This window comes from Salmo salar, chromosome ssa04 (genome assembly GCF_905237065.1).
Source record: "Salmo salar chromosome ssa04, Ssal_v3.1, whole genome shotgun sequence".
NCBI lineage: Eukaryota > Metazoa > Chordata > Actinopteri > Salmoniformes > Salmonidae > Salmo > Salmo salar.
The window spans coordinates 32,931,462-32,957,967 of NC_059445.1; the positions used below are offsets into that span (position 1 = coordinate 32,931,462).

Sequence of the window (26,506 nt, forward strand, 5' to 3'; positions counted from 1 at the left end):
GTAACTATGATGTGGGGGACCGGGGGCTGTTGGCTGTGGTCAGGGCTCTGACCGTGTGGAGACACTGGCTTGAGGGGGCTAGACACTCTTTTCTCATCTGGACTGACCACCGGAACCTGGAGTATGTCCGGGCAGCTAGGAGACTGAACCCGCGTCAGGCACGGTGGGCCATGTTCTTCACCCGGTTCCAGTTCACTATTTCGTATAGACCAGGTTCCATGAACACTAAGGCCGACGCGCTGTCCCGTCTTTATGACACTGAGGATCGGCCCATCGATCCTACTCCCATCCTTCCAGCCTCTAAGCTGGTCGCACCGGTGGTATGGGAGGTGGACGCGGACATCGAGCGGGCGCTAAAGTTGGAGCCTGCGCCTTCCAACTGTCCAGCAGGCCGTAAGTATGTGCCGCTTGGTGTACGTGATCAATTGATTCGATGGGCTCATACGTTACCCTCGTCGGGTCATCCTGGGGTGGCGAGGACAGTGCTAGGCCTTAGGGGGAAGTACTGGTGGCCCACCTTGGCTAAGGACGTGAGGTTTTATGTCTCCTCCTGTTCGGTGTGCGCCCAGAGTAAGGCTCCTAGGCACCTTACTAGAGGGAAGTTACAACCCCTCCCCGTACTACAGAGGCCGTGGTCCCACCTGTCGGTGGACTTTCTCACCGATCTTCCCCCGTCTCAGGGGAATACCACAGTCCTGGTAGTTGTGGATCGGTTCTCTAAGTCCTGCCGTCTCCTCCCGTTGCCCGGTCTCCCTACGGCCCTACAGACTGCGGAAGCTCTATTCACCCATGTCTTCCGGCACTACGGGGTGCCGGAGGACATCGTTTCTGATCGGGGTCCCCAGTTCACGTCCCATGTATGGAGGGCATTTATGGAGCGCCTGGGGGTCTCGGTCAGCTTGACCTCCGGTTATCACCCCGAGAGCAATGGGCAGGTGGGCAGGTGGAGAGAGTTAACCTCTATGGGCTAGGTGCGTCCCACCTACTCAACAGCCAGTTGAATCCTGTGGCGCGTTATTCAAATCCTTAGATATGCTATTACTTCAATTTTTCAAAAATATGACTATTTTACACCATTTTAAAGATACGACTCTCGTTAATCTAACCACACTGTCTGATTTCAAAAAGGCTTTACAACGAAAGCAAAGTACCCAGCCAGAAATAATCAGACACCCATTTTTCAAGCTAGCATATAATGTCACATAAACCCAAACCACAGCTAAATGTAGCACTAACCTTTGATGATCTTCATCAGATGACAACCCTAGGACATTATGTTATACAATACATGCATGTTTTGTTCAATCAAGTTCATATTTATATCAAAAACCAGATTTTTACATTAGCATGTGACTAGCATGTGACTAGCATTCCCACCGAACACTGCCGGTGAATTTACTAAATTACTCACGATAAACGTTCACAAAAAGCATAACAATTATTTTAAGAATTATAGATACAGAACTCCTCTATGCACTCGATATGTCCGATTTTAAAATAGCTTTTCGGTGAAAGCACATTTTGCAATATTCTCAGTAGATAGCCCGGCATCACAGGGCTAGCTATTTAGACACCCAGCAGGTTTAGCACTCATCAAACTCAGATTTACTATAAGAAAAATGTTCTTACCTTTGTTGTCTTCGTCAGAATGCACTCCCAGGACTTCTACTTCAATAACAAATGTTGGTTTGGTCCAAAATAATCCATCGTTATATCCAAACAGCGGCGTTTTGTTCGTGCGGTCTAGACACTATCCTAAAGGCTAAATAAGGGTGACGAGCATGGCGCAATTCGTGACAAAAGAATTCTAAATATTCCATTACCGTACTTCGAAGCATGTCAACCGCTGTTTAAAATCAATTTTTATGCCATTTTTCTCATAAAAATGCGATAATATTCCGACCGGGAATCTGCGTTTAGATAAACAGACAAAGGAAAAGAAACCATTCGGTCGAAGCGGGCACGCGCCTAAGCCCATAGTACTCTGAGTGACCACTTGCCAAAAGCGATAAAGTGTTTCAGCCAGAGCCTGCCTCGATATCGTTCAACGTTTTCCCGGGCTCTGAGACCCTATTGAAGACGTAGGAAGTGTCACGTTATTGCACAGATCCTGAGTCTTCAATAAAAAGAGCCAAGATGAAACACTACTTCTCAGACAGGCCACTTCCTGCTTGAAATCTTCTCAGGTTTTGGCCTGCCATAGGAGTTCTGTTATACTCACAGACACCATTCAAACAGTTTTAGAAACTTTAGGGTGTTTTCTATCCAAAGCCAATAATTATATGCATATTCTAGTTACTGGGCAGGTGTAGTAACCAGATTAAATCGGGTACGTTTTTTATCCAGCCGTGCAAATACTGCCCCCTATCCCCAACAGGTTAACCAGTTGGTAGCTCAGTTGGTAGAGCATGGTGTTTGCAACGCCAGGGTTGTGGGTTCGTTTCCCACGGGGGACCAGTATGGGAAAAAATATATATAAAAAATAATGGATGCATTCACTACTGTAAGTCGCTCTGGATAAGAGCGTCTGCTAAATGACTAAAATGTAAATGTAAAAAATGTAAGTTTCTGCGGTCGTACTGCCAGGACCAGCCAGGGGAGTGGTCCAGGTACATACCTTGGGTCGAACTGGCCCAAAACTCACTCCGCCACTCCTCCACTAACATTTCACCATTTCAGTGTGTGTTGGGCTACCAGCCGGTCCTGGCACCGTGGCATCAGAGCCAGACCGAGGCTCCTGCGGTGGAGGATTGGGTGCAGCGCTCCAAGGAGACCTGGAGGGCTGTCCAGGAGGCCCTTAAACAAGCAGGGGGACGACAGAAGAGGAGCGCTGACCGCCACCGCAGTGAGGCCCCCGTATTCCAACCAGGGGACAGGGTCTGGCTCTCGACCCGAAACCTGCCCCTTCGCCTGCCCTGCCGGAAGCTGGGTCCACAGCGTGTAGGGCCCTTCAAAGTCCTGAGGAGGATAACCGAGGTGTGTTACCGATTACAACTCCCTTCGTATTATCGTATTAACCCCTCGTTTCATGTGTCTCTCCTCAGGCCGGTGGTAGCTGGTCCCTTACAAGACGGTGAGGTGCCGGAGGTCCCTCCGCCCCCTCTGGACATCGAGGGGTCCCCGGCGTATACAGTACGTGCCATTCTGGACTCAAGACGCCGGGTGAGGGGCCTGCAGTACCTCGTGGACTGGGAGGGGTACGGTCCGGAGGAGAGGTGCTAGGTGCCGGTGAGGGACATATTGGATCCAACATTGTTGAGGGATTTCCATCGCCTCCAACCGGATCGCCCTCCGGGTCGTCCCCGAGGCCGGTGTCGGCGCGCTGCGGGAGCCGCGCGTCAGGGGGGGGGGGTACTGTCACGACTCCTGCCGAGGGTGACTCCTCTCCCTGTTCAGGTGGCGGTCGTCGTCACCGGCCTACTAGCTGCCACCGATCCCTTTTTCCTTTTCTGTTGGTTTTGTCTTTATTGGTTTCACCTGTGTCCCATTAGTGTTTAGTTGGGTATTTAAGCCCGTTTCCCCACCTGTTCTGTGTGCGGGCTTATTTCTGTCGTTCACTGTGTTTCGTGTAGTGGAACGTGTTTTTGGATTCCTGTGTTTTTTGATTACACCCTGTTGTTGTTCTTGGGTGTATATTCTTTTGACGGTGCATTTATTAAAGCCCGATAGCAAACACTCTTGTTTCCTGCGCCTGACTCCACACCCACTACATCAAGCATTACAGTTGGGTTATAAAAAAATATCCGAAACTTTGAACATCCATTAACCTCTTACATCTAGACGTTCCGCTAGCGGAACACCTGCTCCAATATCCAATGATAGGCGTGGCGCGAATTACAAATTCCTCAAAAATCCAAAAACTTCAATTTTTCAAACATATTACTATTTTACACCATTTTAAAGACAAGACTCTCCTTTCTCTAAACACACTGTCCGATTTCAAAAAGGCTTTACAGCGAAAGCAAAACATTACATTATGTCAGCAGAGTACCCAGCCAGAAATAATCAGACACCCATTTTTCAAGCTAGCATATAATGTCACAAAAAACAAAACCACAGCTAAATGCAGCACTAACCTTTGATGATCTTCATCAGATGACACTCCTAGGACATTATGTTATACAATACATGCATTTTTTGTTCAATCAAGTTCATATTTATATCAAAAACCAGCTTTTGACATTAGCATGTGACGTTCAGAACTAGCATTCCAACCGCAAACTTCCGGTGAATTTACTAAATTACTCACGATAAACGTTCACAAAAAACATAACAATTATTTTAAGAATTATAGATACAGAACTCCTTTATGCAATCGAGGTGTCCGATTTTAAAATAGCTTTTCAGTGAAACCACATGTAGGATGCTACATTTTTGACCAGTTGCAATTGTAAGTAGGCCTAATAAAATAAATCCTACTTCTATTAGGCTGTTAAGCCTCATAGCCTTGTCCGCCAGTTAAGTTATTTTATATACTGTAGGTCTAGGCTCCGAAGAAAGACTCCAATTAAGCCCTCTTGTTGTTTGTAAAGTCAAATTAAAATGAAGATTATTGTTGAAATGAATTGCTCCACTGGTGTAGGTTTTCTCCATCTGTTGGTGTGCAACACTTGCATAACAAGTTAGCTATATTTTCAGCACCAGCCACTGTTCACCTCCTATTGATTGTGCTGCGGTTCCCGCCAGTTGTTTTTTACATTTAAACTTTATTTAACTAGGCAAGAGCAAATTCTTATTTACAATCACGGCCTACCCCAGCCAAACCCAGATGACACTGGGCCAATTGTTCGCGCCATATGGCACACCCAATCACGGTCGGATGTGATACAGTTCTGTATTCGAACCAGGGACTGTAGACCGCTGCGCCACTCAGGAGCCATGACCTATATATATATATATTTTTTTTTTTCTTTCAGAACATTAACCCTGTATAGGTAGATGTGGAAAGGTAGATACAAATGATTTGTTGCGAGTTGGGGAGGAGGGGTTTCACACCTAGCTCAAGATGGGGAGGGGAGGTGTTTCACACCTAGCTCGGCTATTAGACAATTCTTTAGTAAAGGTTGAATAGTCTATTGTTCAGCTAGTAGCCCATCCCAGAAACGCTGTTAGCAGAATTCACAGCCTGCTACGCTTATGAAAAACTAATAATAATACTTTTCCCCTTTCCACATGTTAAAGATTCCAAATGATACATTTTTTGTTGTTGCCACAATCGGCCCCAACCCCAATTAATACATTTGGGCACAGTCGATAGCGTGCTGGACTTCGGGCTAGAATGTTGATGGTTCGAAACCTGCTCCCTGCTTGTTTCATTACATTATTATGCCGGTCTCAGGGCAAATAGCCTGGATTGTTACTCCCATCTCGTTCCTCGCCCACTTCCACGCGTCAAATAGTAATATGCTTTAAACCGCTCTGGTGACAAACACATTTTGCTGCCCTGTTTTCAATTGTCCACATGGCTGGGAGAACCTCCTCAGATTAATGCAGATGAAGGGAGTTAGATATGCATAGGAAGTGTATTGTACAGTTTTTTTCCCCTGTATATATGAATTACAAATCAGCCTTTACTTAAATCATGTTTCTAGTCTATTGCATAGTTACAATGTGTAATCATTGATGTCCCAGGAGCAGGAGTGGTAAACACTGTTGAAGTGTATAATTGTAATACATACATGCAGACACAGCATCACTCAAAGAATGGAGTTTGATACACCTGGTATTGGATATGACTGAAAAAAAACTTGCTAAATAGCGATTTTCGTAAATTAACTTTATGACAAAAACATATGCACAATTGTTTGTCTCTACATTAACTAACAGATTCTTCTCAATTGTACATTTTTTGCTTGACTCGTTATGATGTTATAACTACTTACATTTGCTTCCACTGTAATGTTTTTGCCAGACATCTTTGCTGAAGAAAGTCACCAGCAACAGGTGGAATAACGTCAAATTCGTCATTGGAACCACTCAATATGATTGGTCATATAACAACCTTGGGACCCAAATGCATAATGAGTGCTCTAACTCCCCCCTGCGGTGGTCTGGAGCAATGAAGCCGTGGCGCTGGGTACCTCTAAGTCCCGCTGCGTAAGCTCGCAACTTTTAAAGGAGGAACCACTATATAGACAGTACCAAAACAAATTATCTAATGATTCTGTCTCTTCGCAGCAAAATCTGCAGAGCTGGAATGGTTGTATCATGGACCTAAATAGTGAATTGTGTTATTTGGATTTATGGTTCATGAGAAGACGTTTTTCAAAATGTCCAAGATAGAGGAAAATCTATTCTGACGGACCTTATGGGTCCTTGAGGCAAATTTGTTCAGCATGAGGAAAGACCCCTACATACACAGTTTCAAGTCTCTAGGTCAAACAGAGTGGCAGATGAGGGTATAAGTGAGACTGCTTATGCAGTGCCACCTATAGGCTAGTCGGTGTCATTCATTTTGACCAAGTTACACATGGCCTCTAGTTTCTGTGTGCCATTAGAAAAAAAGTTACCAATCATTGACCATATTAAGTGAACCCCTAAAAACATTTACATATTACCCCGCGTCCTTTTCTGCAGGTGAAGTTTTGATTTAAAATATTATGTTGTTTCTCATATGTTGCTAATATATTCGGTCAGGATTGTACATTTCAAATAATGTCTTACAAGTATACTTACTTTACTTTAAGTGGCTAGAAGTTTACTTAGTTTACTTTTTTAGTACTCTAACACAACTTTAGTGTATTTAGTACAACTGAAGATGTTCCAAAATAACACTAAATAAGTACACATTACATACATGTTTGTATTACAGTACTTGACATTAACTTTTTTAGCCACTTGTCCATCAGACGAGTAGGTTTGATTTTTTACTTGTCCGAAAGCTCAAGTCATTTGTCCAAAGGAAAAATACATATAATCTGTAAGACCATGAGACGAAACGGTGACTGAAAATTGTATTGTATCATGCAAGGAACCATTTCACAAAATAAAATGCATTATTATCACTGGTATTGACAATGGAAGGCTGCTGGGTCTCTGTTCTCAAGTATTATAAATCCTGCCATTGTAGCCTTGAGCAAGGCACTTAACCAACCCTACAAAAACACACCCAAGTCAACTTATCAACTGTTGAGCAGCTGATTTTTTACAATGTGTTAGAGCAGGGCTGGAACAAAAACATGCACACCCAGTAGCTGTCCAGGACTATCCTGGAGGGTGGTTGGCGACCCTGCAACATTACAATTACAACCAAATACTATTTATGTCTTTATTAAATAATTCTCTCATTCAATGAACCAGGGATCAAACGGTAAGGTGGGCAACTTCAAAGCAAGGTAGCTAAGACATGTTAATCTATTTGTACGGGTAAAATATGTTTTCAGGGGAGATCTTGACAGCAAAGGAGTTACTGTACTTGTCAATTAGGTTATTCTAAGAATACTTTTTACTGAATAGAAAAGAATCCCAGCTTTCCAAGGGTTTCAGAATTATTTCTCAACTCCAAATTTAGAGTGCTTGACAGAGTATGCTGAGAGTATGCTGCATTGGTTTCATCAACTGTGCACCCGTATCAACTTTGTGACGGCCATTTAAGACTGTACATGAGTGCCGGTGGAAAGTTGTTTACGGCATTGGACATGACAATGACATTAATACATGCTAATAGCTAAATAGCGAGATAACCAGTGAAATACTGGCACGCATGCGATGCATTACATTTACATTTTAGTCATTTAGCAGACGCTCTTATCCTGAGCGACTTACATTTCAGACATTTTTTTTTTTCTGTACTGGCCCCCCGTGGGAATCAAACCCACAACCCTGGCGTTGCAAACACCATGTGTTGCAAACACCATGCTCTACCAACTGAGCTACAGGGAAGGCAATGACATTTCCAGGATTTTCATTGGTGACCAAATATTTGCTATAACTGGGCAAATAACTCACTAACTAGTAATGAATATCAACAAAAGTGCACACGCTCGCTTTTATCTCTAAAACGCATCTCGAGACTGCATGATTGAAAGACCGCTCATGCCTGTCAATGCAGACCTACAATAACTATACTGCAATATGCTCTGTAAAAATTGGGAGGACAGTGCTCAACACATCGCATCCAGGGGACACTAATACAATTCTGTTCGGAGTAGGCTAATTGTTTGATATTGTGATTTTTTTTAAACTTTTCCATTTGGACAACTTAAATCTATAATCTGCTTGTCCGACATACTTGCCCCAGGCAAGCGGACAAGCGTTAATGTCAATCCCAGCGTTAGTTCATTAGAAATATAAAAATAAGTATCCATACAGTCATTTGTGGCTCAGTTGGTAGAGCATGGCGCTTGTAATGTCAGGATTGTGGGTTTGATTCCCACGGGGGACCAGTATGAAAATGTAGGCAATCTGTTAATTGCTCTGGGTAAGAACATCTGCTAAAATGTAAATAAAATATGTTTACCATGTACAATTATTTTGCAACTAAAAGAGTGCTCCAAAGATAATTAAAGTGCACTTTTAGTATAAATGGGATATGCTAGAACCATTAAAACACTTCTGATGCAAAACAAATCCAAAATAGCCTAATCTTCATGACTAATGTTCAAATTTAGACGTCAAACAGTATCAAGGTTCTGGTCTAATGTTTCTAAAAATGTTAGGCATAATCGTGTTCATGGAGCCCTCAACTAGCCTTACACCTCACAGATTAGAGTGGTTTTACTATTGGTGAAACCAAAAATGTTGGTTCCATACTACTTGACAATAGCTTTCAGTGTCAGTAAAAGTATATTTTAAGTGTGTATAGAGTCCATTTCAAATTATGTCTTACAAGTACACTTACAGTAGTATACTTTAAGTGGGGTGATTTTAGTAACTAGAAGTACACTTAGGTGACTTTTAATAGTACGATAACACAACTTCTATACAACTTTAATGTGTTTAGTACAACAACACTTACCAATCTCCTTGCCCAGTCCAGAGTAGCGTAGTGACCCAGCCGACGATACCACTGCACAGCTCTTGTAGGGTCCAAGGTCAGAGGTTATGGGTTGTAGGGGCAGCTGGTACGCCCAGGGCAGAGAGGAGAAGGGCTCGAGGTCAGGGGTCAGGGTCGCAACTTCTACCTTGTACTTCAGCTGGCACAGCAACTCTGAGCCGCTCACCTTAGGACGAGTGGCCACACCCCCAGGACCAGAGAACTCCACACCATACTTATTCATCGCCTTGAGAGAGAGAGAGAGAGAGAGATTATGGTGAGAGGGAACGGTAATGTCGATGGAGAAGAAGATGGGAGAGATGGAGAAGAAGAGAGGCAGTTGGAAAGAGAGACAGAAAGAGGGACAAAAGAGAAAAGATATGTATAAAAGTTGCAGATAACTTTGGACAAAAAAATATGAAATAAATCCAGTTTTCTGTTTCCATCTTTCTCTGAAATCTCTCCGAGCTAGCACATTTGGTTCCTTGTAAGTTGTGGGAACGTATGGTTTTGGTTTCACATTGGTTGTGGGAACAAAGCCATATGTTTCCTGACATTCCGAGAACAGAAGTGAAAAGGTTGCCTGTTCTAGGAACGTTTATATATAGGTTAGAGGGAGGTTCTGAGAACGTTTTATTCTGCATCCTTGAAAGTTTTCCTGGGAGGTTTTATTAACACTCTGAAAATGAAAATTCTAGGTTATTTGGAGGTTTTTGAATAACTTCACTGAATGTTTCAAGACTTTTAATAACACTGCTTGTTTATTTAGTGTTAACTTTTTTTTTTTACACAGGTATTAATCATGCATTTCTATTGTAACACGGCATTCAAACCTATACTATTCTATTCCCTATCCACGGAGCTAGTCCACTGCGCCACCAGGATGGAGCTAGCATGTCCTCTTTCATTCACGGATACAACATTTTTCATTTTAGTCTATTCAAACAGATCCCATTTCAAAGGAAACAAGCACTCAATAAAATCAGGTGTGGCCAATTAGTGGGTGCAACCAACACACCTGAACACACTTAACAAGTTAAAGGATAGAGAAAGTTTTGTTGATGATAAGAACGGAATCGAAATGTTTTTAAATAACATTCTTAGAACATTTTCTGAACGTTACAAAAGTTTTCTTATGGTTTTTATGTAACGTTTTCTTAACCTCTCTAGGGTATTTTCACATCCGGATAAAAAACATACCCGATTTAATCTGGTTATTACTACTGCCCAGAAACTACAATATGCATATAATTCTATATTAAAGTTTGATTTGGATAGAAAACACCCTAAAGTTTCTAAAACTGTTTGAATGGTGTCTGTGAGTATAACAGAACTCATATGGCAGGCCAAAACCTGAGAAGATTCTGTACAGGAAGTGCCCTCTCTGACCATTTCTTGGCCTTCTACACTCTCTTTATCGAAAACAGAGGATCTCTGCTGTAACGTGACACTTTCTAAGGCTCCCATAGGCTAGAAATTGAAGTAATAGCATTTCTAAGGTATTTGAATATCGCGCCACGGGATTACACTGGCTGTTGAGTAGGTGGGACGCTGGCCCAGAGAGGTTAATAAACAGATCACTGACCATTTCCAATCCCACCGTACCTTCTCCGCTGCGCAATCCGGTTTCCGAGCCGGTCACGGGTGCACCTCAGCCTCGCTCAAGGTACTAAACGATACCATAACCGCCATCGATAAAAGACATTACTGTGCAGCCGTCTTCATCGACCTGGCCAAGGCTTTCGACTCTGTCAATCACCGTATTCTTATCGGCAGACTCAATAGCCTTGGTTTCTCAAATGACTCCCTCACCTGGTTCACCAACTACTTTGCAGACATAGTTCAGTGTGTCAAATCAGAGGGCCTGTTGTCCGGACCGCTGGCAGTCTCTATGGGGGTACCACAGGGTACAATTCTCGGGTCGACTCTTTTCTCTGTATATATCAATGATGTCGCTCTTGCTGCGGGTGATTCTCTGATCCACCTCTACGCAGACGACACCATTCTGTATACTTCTGGCCCTTCCTTGGACACTGTGCTAACTAACCTCCAAACGAGCTTCAATGCCATACAACACTCCTTCCGTGGCCTCCAACTGCTCTTAAACGCTAGTAAATCCAAATGCATGCTTTTCAACCGTTCGCTGCCCGCACCCGCCCTACCGACTAGCATCACCACCCTGGACGGTTCTGACCTAGAATATGTGGACAACTATAAAAACCTAGGTGTCTGGCTAGACTGTAAACTCTTCTTCCAGACTCATATTAAATATCTCCAATCCAAAATCAAATCTAGAATCAGCTTTCTATTTCGCAACAAAGCCTCCTTCACTCACGCCGCCAAACTTACCCTAGTAAAACTGACTATCCTACGGATCCTCGACTTCGACGATGTTATTTACAAAATAGCTTCCAATACTCTACACAGCAAACTGGATGCAATCTATCACAGTGCCATCCGTTTTGTTACCAAATCACCTTATACCACCCACCACTGCGACCTGTATGGTCTAGTCGGCTGGCCCTCGCTACATATTCGTCACCAGACCCACTGGCTCCAGGTCATCTATAAGTCTATGCTAGGTAAAGCTCCGCCTTATCTCAGTTCACCAGTCACGATAACTGCACCCACCCGTAGCACACGTTCCAGCAGGTATATCTCACTGATCATCCCCAAAGCCAACACCTCATTTGGCCGCCTTTCCTTCCAGTTCTCTGCTGCCAGTGACTGGAACGAATTGCAAAAATCGCTGAAGCTGGAGACTTATATTTCCCTCACCAACTTTAAACATCAGCTATCTGAGCAGCTAACTGATCGCTGCAGCTGTACATAGTCCATCTGTAAATAGCCCACCCAATCTATCCACCTCATCCCCATACTGTTTTTATTTACTTTTCTGCTCTTTTGCACACCAGTATCTCTACTTGCACATCATCATCTGCTCGTTTATCACTCCAGTGTTAATCTGCTAAATTGTAATTCTTCGCTACTATGGCCTATTTTATTGCCTACCTCCTCATGCGTTTTGCACCCACTGTAAATAAACGTAATTTTTTTCTACTGTGTCATTGACTTGTTTATTGTGTTATTGGCTTGTTTATTGTTTATTCCATGTTATTCCATGTGTAACTCTGTGTTGTTGTCTGTGTCACACTGCTTTGCTTTATCTTGGCCAGGTCACAGTTGTAAATGAGAACTTGTTCTCAACTAGCCTACTTGGTTAAATAAAGGTGAAATAAAAAATAAATAAAATAAAAATTCCCGCCACTGTTTCGCTAAAAAACTGAGGGATGGGGCTCGAAAAATGGAAATCTCAAATTCATAGACAGAGCTTTCCATGAGCAAGGACTGACTGTCCATGATACAGTGGTTTCTCAATTAAATGTTTTGAAATTATGCCTCGGCGCTTTGTGGTTTTGTACGTTACCCTGCGTCACTGCTTCATTGCTTCAGACCACCGCAAGGGGGGGTTAGAGCACTGATTGTGTATTTGGGTCCTAAGGCGCTAAATGTGTCTCTACCTGACAATGAATTGGGCGATATAAACCAAATAGAATGTGATAATTGTTCACGACTTCAAAATTGAATTTTATTGAACTGAATGATGAGGATGAAGAAGGTGATTGAATATAGAACAATAGTGTAAGAATTGCTATTCCTCTGTCCTGCACACACACCCGAAAAAAAACCCACTTGTTTCTACTTGGTCAGAAGGAGCTGTAACTGGACTGTAGCATATTACTTACTAAAACTGTTGTTACACTAAGGTTTTTATTCTAAGAAAAACAAAAATGTTCTACTTGGTCAGAAGGAGCTGTATATTTGTAGATATACTGTAGGCCTACCGAAACTGTTGTAGGTATTTTATTCATTTATGTTTATTTTACCTTTATTTTACTAGATAAAGGTCTACTTTGCTGGCATCTTGACCCAGTTTATTACTCATTTGCAATGCAAACCCTGGTGGCAGTGTGTTTTGGTCCGAGCAGACCCTTTTCTGGCTTACAGACATAGTTTTCATCAAGCCAGCTTCTTTCTATGGTGCTACCCATTCCAGGGTTAGGACTGTAACCATCGGAGGACTTGAAAATGAGCCGGAGCTGAGAGGATCACCAAAACTAAAGGTATTTCGGTTTCAGTGCATTTTCTTAAAAACAATTTTTTATATGGCCTATCAATGTGTAGGCATACTGTGTAATAAAATCGATAATTGTGCACTAAAAACGTGAATGTGTTTTTGCAGAGCATACAACCATGCCGCAATCATCCGTGGAGATCAGTGGACAAAGGGCTGGACAATGGGCCACACCGAAAAAAACGCATGGTTCCACAGAATACAAACTGGGATGGATCCCGAGGCAAATGTGGCTTCTTCATCAACATCTTTATGCTTTCGTTAATAAAATAATGATAAAAAATACTCTTTCAAAATGCAGATGTTTATTTCATTATGGATACATAACGAATTACTATGAGAATAAATATCACTGAATGACAGAAATATTGGAACAAAGTAGGCTAATGAAGGTAAACAAATTGCTGCTTACTGGAAAATACCCTTTCAAAATTAATGGAAGAGGTCAGTGGAAGGGGGAAAAATGTTTTCAAACACTTGTTTTTCACAAGGGCTATTAGCAGGACAATAGACACTGTAGGTGTGAAAATCCCCCCCAACAAGCAATAGCCTCCCCGCATTATCAACTATTTCAGCACCGTTTTGCTCTGCTTTGAAACAAGCAAGACTACTTAATAAGCATATACATTTTAAAAATGTTTCTTTAATTAACGCTGCATTTTAATTATATAAAAGCCCCTTAGACATTCATTTAGAATCCTCTAAATGTAATTAGGTGTACTACTGTACAAGGACATTTTATGGATCTGCCAGTATTTTCATTTAGAGATTCCGGTAAAGAAATGTGTATGTAGAGGGGTAACTTGCTTCACCAGTTCTCTTACCATTTTGTACAACTGTGTGATTAGCCTACCAGTTGGTGTAACTAATGTTAATTCTCTTGAGAGGATTTTTTCTCTTCACTATCAAAATATTAACCTGTTTGGGATAGGGGGCAGGATAAAAAACACTCTAAAGTTTCTAAAACTGTTTGAATGGTGTCTGTGAGTATAACAGAACTCATATGGCAGGCCAAAACCTGAGAAGATTCCAAACAGGAAGCGCTCTCTCTGACCATTTCATGGCCTTCTTGATCATCTCTAACCAAAACAGGGGATCTCTGGCATGACGTGACATTTTCTAACGCTCCCATAGGCTCTCAGAAGGCGCCAGAAAGATGAATGGTGGCTTTGCAGGCCCTGGCTGAAAAACATTAGCGCATTTTGTAAGTGGTCGATCTGAGGACAAGGAGACTGGAGGCGCGTGCCCGAGCCGACACCATGTTTACTTTCTCTCTCTTTGAACGAAATCAACGACTCCCGGTCGGAATATTATCGCTTTTTTACGAGAAAAATTGTATAAAAATTGATTTTAAACAGCGGTTGACATGCTTCGAAGTACGGTAATGGAATATTTTGAATTTTTTTGTCACAAAACGCGTCGGGCGCGTCACCCTTCTTTACCCATCGGATAGTGTCTTGAACGCACGAACAAAACACCGCTATTTGGATATAACTATGGATTATTTGGAACCAAACCAACATTTGTTATTGAAGTAGAAGTCCTGGGAGTGTATTCTGACGAAGACAGCAAAGGTAATCAAACTTTTCTAATAGTAAATCGGAGTTTGGTGAGTACCACACTTGGTGGGTGTCAAAATAGCTAGCCGTGATGGCCGGGCTATCTACTTAGAATATTGCAAAATGTGCTTTCACCGAAAAGCTATTTTAAAATTGGACATAGCGAGTACATAAAGGAGTTCTGTATCTATAATTCTTAAAATAATTGTTATGTTTTTTGTGAACGTTTATCGTGAGTAATTTAGTAAATTCACCGGAAGTGTTCGGTGGGAATGCTAGTCACATGCTAGTCACATGCTAATGTAAAAAGCTGGTTTTTGATATAAATATGAACTTGATTGAACAAAACATGCATGTATTGTATAACATAATGTCCTAGGATTGTCATCTGATGAAGATCATCAAAGGTTAGTGCTGCATTTAGCTGTGGTTTGGGTTTATGTGACATTATATGCTAGCTTGAAAAATGGGTGTCTGATTATTTCTGGCTGGGTACTCTGCTGACATAATCTAATGTTTTGCTTTCGTTGTAAAGCCTTTTTGAAATCGGACAGTGTGGTTAGATTAACGAGAGTCTTGTCTTTAAAATGGTGTAAAATAGTCATATGTTTGAGAAATTGAAGTAATAGCATTTCTAAGGTATTTTAATTTCGTGCCACGGGATTACACTGGCTGTTGAGTAGGTGGGACGCAAGAGAGGTTAAGGAGTAGTATATCTATAATTCTTTAAATATATTTTGTCAATGTTTATGATGGGTATTTTTGTAAATTGATGTGCTCATTCACCGGATGTTTTGGTGGGAATACATTTTCTGAACATCACGCGCCAATGTAAAATGCTGTTTTTGGATATAAATATGAACTTTATCGAACAAAACATACATGTATTGTGTAACATGATGTCCTAGGAGTGTCATCTGATCAAGATCGGCAAAGGTTAGTGCTTCATTTAGCTGTGTTTTGGGTTTTTGTGATACATACACTTGCTTGGAAAATGGCTGTGTGGTTATTTTTGTCTATGTACTCTCCTAACATAATCTAATGTTTTGCTTTCGCTGTAAAGCCTTTTTGAAATCGGACAATGTGGTTACATTAAGGAGAAGTGTATCTTTAAAATTGTGTAAAATAGTCGTATGTTTGAGAAATTGACATTATTAGATTTTTGATGTTTTGTGTTTCGCGCCCTGCTGTTCCATTGGATTTTGGCTAGACGTTCCGCTGGCGGAACAGCTATAGCCAACATGTTTAACATGCAGTGCAGATCACCTCCTATTACCCCTCTCAGAGTTTTAAGAATTGAGTTTGTTCAATTATTTGTGACATTGTGGCATTTAAAGCATATTGAAGTTAGAAGTAATAGGATTGGTAGCAATAGTCTACCCACTGTGGTCAACTATTTCAGCACTGTTTCGCGCTGCTCTGAGACAAGCATGGAGACTGGTCTTAATAAATCAATGAGATTTTTATTTTCACTGAATCTCCGTTTGGGTACTCCCGACTGTCACGTTGTACAATGCCATATTTTCCTTAAATAACATGCCATAGAATTCTGCGGCAGCCCGCAAGGTGTGCTGCAGTAGAACACAACTTTTACAGGAAGAACCATTGTACCAACATTAAAATCTTAACCATGTTGTCACTACTTCCGCCGAAGTCGGTCCCTCTCTTTGTTCGGGCGGTGTTCGGCGGTCGACGTCACCAATCTTCTAGCCATCACTGATCCATTTTACATTTTCCATTGGTTTTGTCTTGTCTTCCTTCACACCTGGTTCCAATCCCATCAATTACATGTTGTGTATTTAACCCTCTGTTTCCCCTCATGTCCTTGTCGGAGATTGTTTTATTGTATGTTATGTGCAAGTCATGTGTCGGTATATTTAGATTTTTTGAGTTTTATGAGCACTTACTAAACGACTCCGTTTATACCAAGTTCTTCTTCCTGCGCCTGACTTCCCTGTCACCGACACGCACCCATTACACATGTTTTGAGGCTATACAGTGTGTGTTTACATTTACTTTATTTACAAACATTGGAGTAAAACAAGCTTATATTTGGGGTTCTAATGGGGTACGACAGTTGAACTAAGCTCATGAGACATTTATAAATTATAATCTTCAAAAATCAATTGGCCAAAAATGTCCAAAAATGTATGTAGCTACTGCAGATTGCCTCTTTAAATAGAACCATGATGAAACCTGTACGAAACGTTATGCTGAAGTACTGAAATGCCCACAGAAGAATGTTTTTTATTAATTTTCTTGGAACAATTTGAGAATATGACTTTAAATAAAACCATGAGACGAAATCTGAAGGAAACGCTGTGCTGAATTACTGAAATTCACACAAAATAACTTTGAGAACATTACTTTAAAGCAGGGACGAGTGTGTGTGTGTGTGTTTTTTTTTTTTTTTTCCTTTCAATTAAGACCTAGACAACCAGGGGAGGGGAGTTCCTTACTAATTAGTGACCTTAATTCATCAATCAAGTACAAGGGTGGAGCGAAAACCCGCAGGCAGTCGGCCCTTCCTTTGGAAGCCTGCGTTTTTACTCACCAAAGTAACAACTCAATGTGGTCAAACTTAGCTGTGGTGGCTACTGCTAGCTAGCATGAGGACAAAAATGATCGTTTTAAACAAGCCTGATGGTAGGGTCGGTATCTCCTGGCAACATTACAGGCAGCTCTGACTTCTCCTGCACCACCGGCAGACTTGCTTCTGCATCAAAAGAAAAGTGGAAAATCTGCCTGCTCAAATTGCTTAGTACCTCGCCTGTTCTTATTTGTTTTTTGTCCTCCAATTTGTTTGGTCAACTTTTCTGCCTGTTCTCTTTGAAGTAGGCTACCAGCATTTTCCAACCCTGGCTTAGTACTAGCGCGCTACAGTAGTTGACTGACTGTGCTGTTGTGATCATTTCCATCTGCTGGAGCCTTCTTCCGATCACTGTCTTATTGTTCACTCTTCCCCTCGTCTCCTGTACCCAACGCCGCCTCTGGATTATTGCCTCTGGAATCTATCGACTTTGGATTTACCTCACTATATCGCTATTGGATTAGCTGACTCTCCCTCAGCCGTTGAAACATCCTCTCCCTCTGAAGTGCCTCTTCTTAGCCCTTCTTTGGTAGCTAACTTAGCCATCAATCGGTAAGTCTCTGCTCTCTCTACTTTATATCTGCTGGCATTTTTTTGTGTCGTGTGGTTCCTGCCCCTGTAGACCTGTTGGTGTTGTTCTCTGGCTTACTACTTAGCTTCAACCCTGGTGGTTGGCTAGCTAGGCTAGTTAGCTGTCTAGGCTATCTAGCAGGCTAAAATAACAAACTTTAGCTGGCTTGCTTGTTGGCTAAGATAACTGCATATAGGTAACATTATTTGATAACTGGTTAGATGGCATTTTTTTCTGTCCAAAACTTTGGTTTACTTTAATGTAGCTGTCAGCTAGGTGTTGATAGCAACTGGTTGATTTATGCAATCAAGTAACGTTAGCAGGCTGGTAGTGCTACAATTAGCAGGTTAGTAGGGTTAACATTAGCAGGCTAGTTGGCTAGCAACCTTTGTTTAATTTGAAGTTATTTCTGTTGGAGTTTACATTATAGGGAATAGGCTGGCTTACCGTGTCCTCCGCAAAAACATTTTCCATCATAACTTCGACATTCCTTTGGAATTCTGATCGGTTTTAAGTTCCTTTTAGGAAACGTTCTGTTAAAGTAATACACACTATGTGCTAGCTGGGCTCTTTCTCTCTTCTCTATCCCCCTCACCTGATAGTTCTGCACCACTTTCCTCAGCCTCTTCCCCAGCATGTTACTGGACATCTCGTCGTCCCAGACCTCCCCCAGAGCTCTGTGAGGACCAAAAAATTCTGCGTCCCCGACTGTTCCACTAAGCTCCCCCCGACGACGGCCCCCAAACAGGGTCTCCATGGCCCGCCTGAAGGGGCGCGGCAAGAGCCAGGCGAAGAATCCCGATGACTCTCGCTCTCTCTTAGGGTGTTTGGAGTGTGTCTCCTTAGCTGTGACTTCCTGCGTGTGGTTTGGGGAGGAGAGGACTGGGATTGGACGGTGGGCGTTGCCAGGGATGATGCCGGGGAGCTTCTGGGGGTCGAGGTACATGGGCTTGGCCCCACCTCTCAGCACCTGGGGAAGAAGATTGCATGAAATAGAAGAATGGATAGAGTCTACTGTACGATACAGTGTGAGGATTCATGAGCCTATGGCTATGAGTATGTCCGATGGGTTCAAAAGTAGTGCACTAAATTGGGAATAGGCCATTTCGGACATGCTCATGTTCTGCTGATGATGCTCCGTGACCACTCTAGACAGACAAACATACCTTGATGATGGAGTGTGCCCGGGGCTGGGCGCGGGTCCGTGCCCGCACCCCAAAGATAGCATCGGTGACGGGTACGCTGTTCTCGGCGCAGAGGGCATAGAGCATTGCCATGGAGATGCAGAAGAGGCCCATACACAGCGCCCCGCGACGGGCCCGACGACGTAGACGCCACAGCAAGCTGACGCGGTCCATCGCTGCCCCGGGGTACTGGAGAGGCGGTTGGGTGGATGTAGAGGGGGGAGGAAGAGGTGGAGAGGATGCAGGGGGTTCAATGGAGAGAGGGGGAGCGGAGAGAGGTAAGAGAGAAAGGGGTGCCGAAGGAGAGAGGGGTGAGAAAGTGAGGAATTGAGGGTCGGAACGAGAACGGCAAACAGGTAGGGAGAAAGGAGAGAAGGGGGAGAGGGTGGCGGGGTTAGAGTGAAAAGTGGGGATGGGAGTCAGAAGGAGAAGGAAAGAGCACCGTGATGAGATGACAGTATGAGCCTTCCGGCAACAAATTGCTTACTTTCAACATCCCATGGCAACGCGAACAAGACAATACTGTATCACAGGAGGATAACATCAAAAGACCAGACAAGCAGAAACACAACTACAGTATGCTGTATATACATGGACAAAATGCATATTTTGATGACTCACCCCTTTTCACCTACAGTATGCTGTATATTCACACAGTATGGGAAAACACATTTTGAACTCCGTTTTCATCTACAGTGCTAGAGTGGGCCTGCCCTTTCTACACAGTGCTATATTAACATAACAAACACAGACAAGTTTTTTGTTAAATGCTGTGAGTCAGGTTGATAGAGAAACGAGGGATGAGAGAGGAAAGAAGGGTCAGACTAGAAAGGAGGATAACAATGAGGAGCAGCGACGAAAGAAGTAGAGCCTCGTTCACTGAGACTGCCTATAGCCAATCGGACCAAGCGAAGGATGGACACTGGAGAGGGAGAGAGCGGCGGTAGTAGAGGCTGATCTACAGAGAGATGTGGGTTGAAGGAAGGAGGGAGAGAGAGGGAATGGCCAACGAGGAAGAGAGAAAGAGCTTGATTCAGACAGACCTATGAAAAAAATCTCAACAGGAATGAGATGTAATGATGGGGGGAGAAAGTAGGGCCAGACAGAAACAAAGGGAGAATACAGTCAGAGAAATGGGGGGAGGGGTAGCTGTGAGTTGACCTTTAAACAAGTGAAGAGGCTGGACTGGACCCAGAGAAGGATGAAAATTGCCTTTCACTCTCTGAAAGACGGGACAGAGGGGGAGAGAGGGGCTACATTCTGATTCTCTCCCCTTCTCTCTGTAGTGTGCAGCTGCCCACTTTAGAAGCATTGGATTGATGTAAGTGTGAGCAAGAAGGAGTTTCCACCATATACAGCATCTACATCAGCCCACTCTTTTGAAATTGAACGACTGCAAGGTTAGGGAACGAGTGCACACTCTGAAGAGGGCTGTAGGGAATGATTGAACACTTACAGTGCATTTGGACTGTTTTCAGACCCCTTGACCTTTTCCACATTTTGTTACTTTACAGCATTATTCAAAAATGGATTAAATAAATAAAAAAATCTCATCAATCTACACACAATGCCCCATAACGACAAATCGAAAACAGGTTTTTAGAAATGTTTGCAAGTTTATTACAAATATGAAACAGAAATATCTTTTACATAAGTCATCAGACCCTTTGCTATGAGAAGCAAAATTGAACTCAGGTGCATCCTGTGTGGTGGCTAATTTCTGCATTACCAAATGAGGAGAGTTACAAACTTCACACACCAGTCAGAGTTATACTTAAACTACATATACTGCTCAAAAAAATAAAGGGAACACTAAAATAACACATCCTAGATCTGAATGAATGAAATAATCTTATTAAATACTTTTTTCTTTACATAGTTGAATGTGCTGACAACAGAATCACACAAAAATAATCAATGGAAATCCAATTTATCAACCCATGGAGGTCTGGATTTGGAGTCACACTCAAAATTAAAGTGGAAAACCACACTACAGGCTGATCCAAATTTGATGTAATGTCCTTAAAACAAGTCAAAATGAGGCTCAATAGTGTGTGTGGCCTCCACGTGCCTGTATGACCTCCCTACAACGCCTGGGCATGCTCCTGATGAGGTGGCGGATGGTCTCCTGAGGGATCTCCTCCCAGACCTGGACTAAAGCATCCGCCAAATCCTGGACAGTCTGTGGTGCAACGTGGCGTTGGTGGATGGAGCGAGACATGATGTCCCAGATGTGCTCGATTGGATTCAGGTCTGGGGAACGGGCGGGCCAGTCCATAGCATCAATGCCTTCCTCTTGCAGGAACTGCTGACACCCTCCAGCCACATGAAGTCTAGCATTGTTTGCATTAGGAGGAACCCAGGGCCAACCGCACCAGCATATGGTCTCACAAGGGGTCTGAGGATCTCATCTCGGTACCTAATGGCAGTCAGGCTACGTCAGGCGAGCACATGGAGGGCTGTGCGGCCCCCCAAAGAAATGCCACCCCACACCATGACTGATCCACCGCCAAACCGGTCATGCTGGAGGATGTTGCAGACAGCAGAACGTTCTCCACGGCGTCTTCAGACTCTGTCACGTCTGTCACATGTGCTCAGTGTGAACCTGCTTCATCTGTGAAGAGCACAGGGCGCCAGTGGCGAATTTGCCAATCTTGGTGTTCTCTGGCAAATGCCAAACGTCCTGCATGGTGTTGGGCTGTAAGCACAACCCCCACCTGTGGACGTCGGGCCCTCATACCACCCTCATGGAGTCTGACCGTTTGAGCAGACACATGTACATTTGTGGCCTACTGGAGGTCATTTTGCAGGGCTCTGGCAGTGCTCCTCCTGCTCCTCCTTGCACAAAGGCGGAAGTAGTGGTCCTGCTGCTGGGTTGTTGCCCTCCTACGGCCTCCTCCACGTCTCCTGATGTACTGGCCTGTCTCCTGGTAGCGCCTCCATGCTCTGGACACTACGCTGACAGACACAGCAAACCTTCTTGCCACAGCTCGCATTGATGTGCCATCCTGGATGAGCTGCACTACCTGAGCCACTTGTGTGGGTTGTAGACTCCGTCTCATGCTACCACTAGAATGAAAGCACCGCCAGCATTCAAAAGTGACCAAAACATTAGCCAGGAAGCATAAGAACTGAGAAGTGGTCTGTGGTCACCACCTGCCGAACCACTCCTTTATTGGGGGTGTCTTGCTAATTGCCTATAATTTCCACCTGTTGTCTATTCCATTTGCACAACAGCATGTGAAATGTATTGTCAATCAGTGTTGCTTCCTAAGTGGACAGTTTGATTTCACAGAAGTGTGATTGACTTGGAGTGTTTAAGTGTTCCCTTTATTTTTTTGAGCAGTGTATTTAATAACTAAGAGCTTTGCAAAAGCACTGACTTTCAATGATGCGCTATCTCTAATGAACCATTGAAAAAAGACAACACAAAAGTACAAAGATCGTTTATAGCCAAGATACACCCCTCTCAACGTACATGACGAACAACAGATACATAGAATGGTCACAAGGTTAAGATTTGTATGAAAGATATCTATAAAACATAGCAGACAGCAACTGCTGTGTCAACAGTTTTCATTGTATAGACCAGTGTCTGGTCCTCCTACTCCAAACTGGAACCGTCTCTTTTCACGACACCTGTTTCCATTTTTCATTCTTGAGATGTTTCTACAACTTGATTGCAGTCCACCTGTGGTAAATTCAATTGATTGGACATGATTTGGAAAGGCACACACCTATATAAGGTCCCACAGTTGACAGTGCATGTCAGAGCAAAATCCAAGCCATGAGGTCCAAGGAATTTTCTTTAGAGCTCTGAGAAAGGATTGTGTCGAGTCACAGATCTCAGGAAGAGTACCAAAAAATGTCTGCAGCATTGAAGGTCCCCATGAACACAGTGGCCTCCATCACTCTTAAATGGAAGAAGTTTGGAACCACCAAATGTCACACCCTGATCTGTTTCACCTGTCTTTATGATTGTGTCCATTGTGTCGCTCATCTTCCCCATTATCCCCTGTGTATTTATACCTGTGTTCTCTGTTAGTCTGTTGCCAGTTCGCTTTGTTTCATCAAGCCTACCAGCGTTTTTCCCTCTGCTCCTGTCTCTCGATTGTTCCTGTTTACTAGTTTTCCCGGTGTTGACCATTCTGCCTGCCCTGACCATGAGCCTGAAACGCGATAGTACGAACTGGCCATGACTGACCCTGCAGACTCGGACCAGCTGTGCAACACGTACCTTATCACGCTGATGTCTGGGAGGGCGCTCGCCTGGGCTACAGCTGTATGGGAGCAACAGCCGGCCATATGCGTTGTCTGGAGGAGTTCGTGGGAGAGGTCAAAAAGTTGTTTGATGCCACATTTTCTGGGAGAGAGGCTGCCCGGAGGCTACTCCAGCTCTGGCAGGACTCCCGCAGTGTGGCAGACTGTGGATTTCCGCACGTTGGCAGCTGAGAGTGCCTAGAACCAGGAAGCGCTGTTCGACATGTTCCTACATGGGGTCTCGGAGGAGGTCAATGACGAGTTTGCAGCCCGGGAATTACCGATGGATCTTGATTCCCTCATCGCCTTGACCATCAGGATCGATGGGCGACTACGGGAACGACAGAGGGAGAGGAGATTCAATTTCGCTTGCCCGTCCAAGGATTCCACCTCGCCTCCGAGGCATCACGGAAATCCCTGATGGCCCTGTTGCCGAGAGAACCCGAGGCTACCCGAGGTTCCCCGAGAGTTGCCGAAGAGGGCCGAGTCACTGTTTCCCGAGCCTATGCAACTAGGCAGAGCTGGTTTGCCTCCAGTGGAATGGCTATACAGGCTCAACACTAAGAATTGCCTGTATTGCGGGACTCATGGTCATTTTGTGTCCTCTTGTCCGTTAAAAGAACAGGCTCACCGGTAGGAGGGAGTACTCTGGTGGGCCATATGGAGAACTTTTCTGCTTCTCTTACTCGCACTCCATTTTATGCCATTCTGCTGTGGGGAAACCAGTCAAAATCTCTATGGGTCCTCATCGACTCTTGGGCCGATGACAGCTTTTTCTACTCCACCCTGGCTTCCAAGCTGGGCATCCCCACTCAGCCCCTCTCCATTCCCATGGACGTTAGAGCGCTGGATGGGCGCTCTAAAGGCCGGGTTACCCACAACACCACTCCCATCAACCTACGTGTGTCAGGGAACCACAGCGAGGCTATCCAGTTCCTGCTCAACAAGTCTTCTCAGATTCCTGTGGTATTGGGATTCTCCTGGCTCCAGTGACGCAATCCCCTCATTAACTGGTCTACTGGTGCCATCATGGGCTGGAGCCCATTCTAGCATGGCCATTGCCTGGAGTCAGCACAACCTTCCCCGGGACTTCTTCCTGGGGGCTCAGAATTTGCTTCGGACCTCTCCGCAATTCCCACAGAGTACCAGAACCTCCAGGAGGTGTTCAACAAGGCCTGGGCCACTTCACTTCCGCCGCACCGACCATATGACTGCGCGATTGACCTTCTCCCTAGCACTACTCAGACCCGGGGACGACTGTACTCTCTGTCGGGACCAGAGACCAAGGCGATGGAGAACTACATTGGGGAGTTTCTAGAAGCAGGATTTGTGGTTACTACATGATTCCATATGTGTTATTTCATAGTTGTGATGTCTTCACTATTATTCTACAATGTAGAAAATAGTAAAAATAAAGAAAAACCCTTGAAAGAGTAGGTAGGTGTGTCCAAACTTTTGACTGGTACTGTATACATATATACAGTTGAAGTTGGAAGTTTACTTATACTTAGGTTGGAGTCATTAAAACTTGTTTTTCAACCACTCCACAAATTTCTTGTTAACAAACAATAGTTTTGGCAAGTCAGTTAGGACATCTACTTTCTGCATGACGCAAGTATTTTTTCCAACAATTGTTTACAGACAGATTATTTCACTTATAACTCACTGTATCACAATTCCAGTGGGTCAGAAGTTTACGTACACTAAGTTGACTGTGCCTTTAAACAGCATGGAAAATTCCAGAAAATTATGTAATGGCTTTAGAAGCTTCTGATAGGCTAATTGACATCATTTGAGTCAATTGGAGGTGTACCTGTGGATGTATTTTAAGGCCTACCTTCAAACTCAGTGCCTCTTTGCTTGACATCATAGGAAAATCAAAAGAAATCAGCCAAGACCTCAGAAAATAAATTGTAGACCTGCACAAGTCTGGTTCATCCTTGGGAGCAATTTCTAAATGCCTGAAGGTACCACGTTCATCTGTACAAACAATAGTAGGCAAGTACAAACACCATGGGACCACACAGTCGTCATACCACTCAGGAAGGAGACGCGTTCTGTCTCCTAGAGATGAACATACTTTGGTCCGAAAAGTGCAAATCAATCCCAGAACAAAGGCAAAGGACCTTGTGAAGATGCTGGAGGAAACAGGTACAAAAGTATCTATAGCCACAGTAAAACAAGTCCTATATCAACATAACTTGAAAGGCTGCTCAGCAAGGAAGAAGCCACTCCTCCAAAACCGCCATAAAAAAAGCCAGACTACGGTTTGCAACTGCACATGGGGACAAAGATCGTACTTTTGGAGAAATGTCCTCTGGTCTGATTAAACAAAAATCGAACAGTTTGGCCATAATGACCATTGTTATGTTTGGAGATAAAAGGGGGAGGCTTGCAAACCAAAGAACACCATCCCAACCATGAAGCATGGGGATGGCAGCATCATGTTGTGGGTGTGCTTTGCTGCAGGAGGGACTGGTGCACTTCACAAAATAGATGGCATCATGAGGTAGGAAAATTATGTGCATATATTGAAGCAACATCTCAAGACATCAGTCAGGAAGTTAAAGCTTGGTCACAAATGGGTCTTCCAAATGGACAATGACCCCAAGTATACTTCCAAAGTTGTGGTAAAATGGCTTAAGGACAAAAAAGTCAAGGTTTTGGAGTGGCCATCACAAAGCCCTGACCTCAATCCTATTGAAAAATTGTGGGCAGAACTGAAAAAGCGTGTGCGAGCAAGGAGGCCTACAAACCTGACTCAGTTACACCAGCTCTGTCAGGAGGAATGGGCCAGAATTCACCCAACTTATTGTGCGAAGCTTGTGGAAGGCTACCCAAAACGTTTGACCCAAGTTAAACAATTTAAAGCCTATGTTACCAAATACTAATTGAGTGTATGTAAACTTCTGACCCACTGGGAATGTGATGAAAGAAATAAAAGCTGAAATAAATCATTCTCTCTACTATTATTATGACATTTCACATTCTTAAAATTAAGTGGTGATCCTAACTGACCTAAAACAGGGAATTTTTACTAGGATTAAATGGCAGGAATTGTGAAACACTGAGTTTAAATGTTTTTGGCCAAGGTGTATGTAAACTTCCAACTTCAACTGTATATAATGTTTTACTATTTCTCTATTTTTATTTTAAGTATTTAGATTATTCTTATATAATGAAAAGAGCTTTACAAATGTAATGTATTATATTTTTCAAATGAGCTTTTTTGA

The 26,506-nt window shown here is 43.4% G+C and overlaps 1 protein-coding gene across 2 annotated transcripts in view; it reads right to left on the reverse strand.

Annotated features, from left to right (window-relative positions):
• The window catches only part of st6gal1 (ST6 beta-galactosamide alpha-2,6-sialyltranferase 1), a 163,936-nt gene that overhangs the window by 117,267 nt on the left and 20,163 nt on the right, over positions 1-26,506 (reverse strand). For both annotated transcript variants that reach the window (XM_014195776.2, XM_014195778.2), the window contains exons 3-5: positions 18,996-19,202; positions 18,425-18,799; positions 8,957-9,221 (exon numbers count right to left, since the gene is read on the reverse strand). In XM_014195776.2, coding sequence (XP_014051251.2) covers positions 8,957-9,221; positions 18,425-18,799; positions 18,996-19,202 — 847 coding nt within the window. The remainder of the gene's footprint in view (positions 1-8,956; positions 9,222-18,424; positions 18,800-18,995; positions 19,203-26,506) is intronic.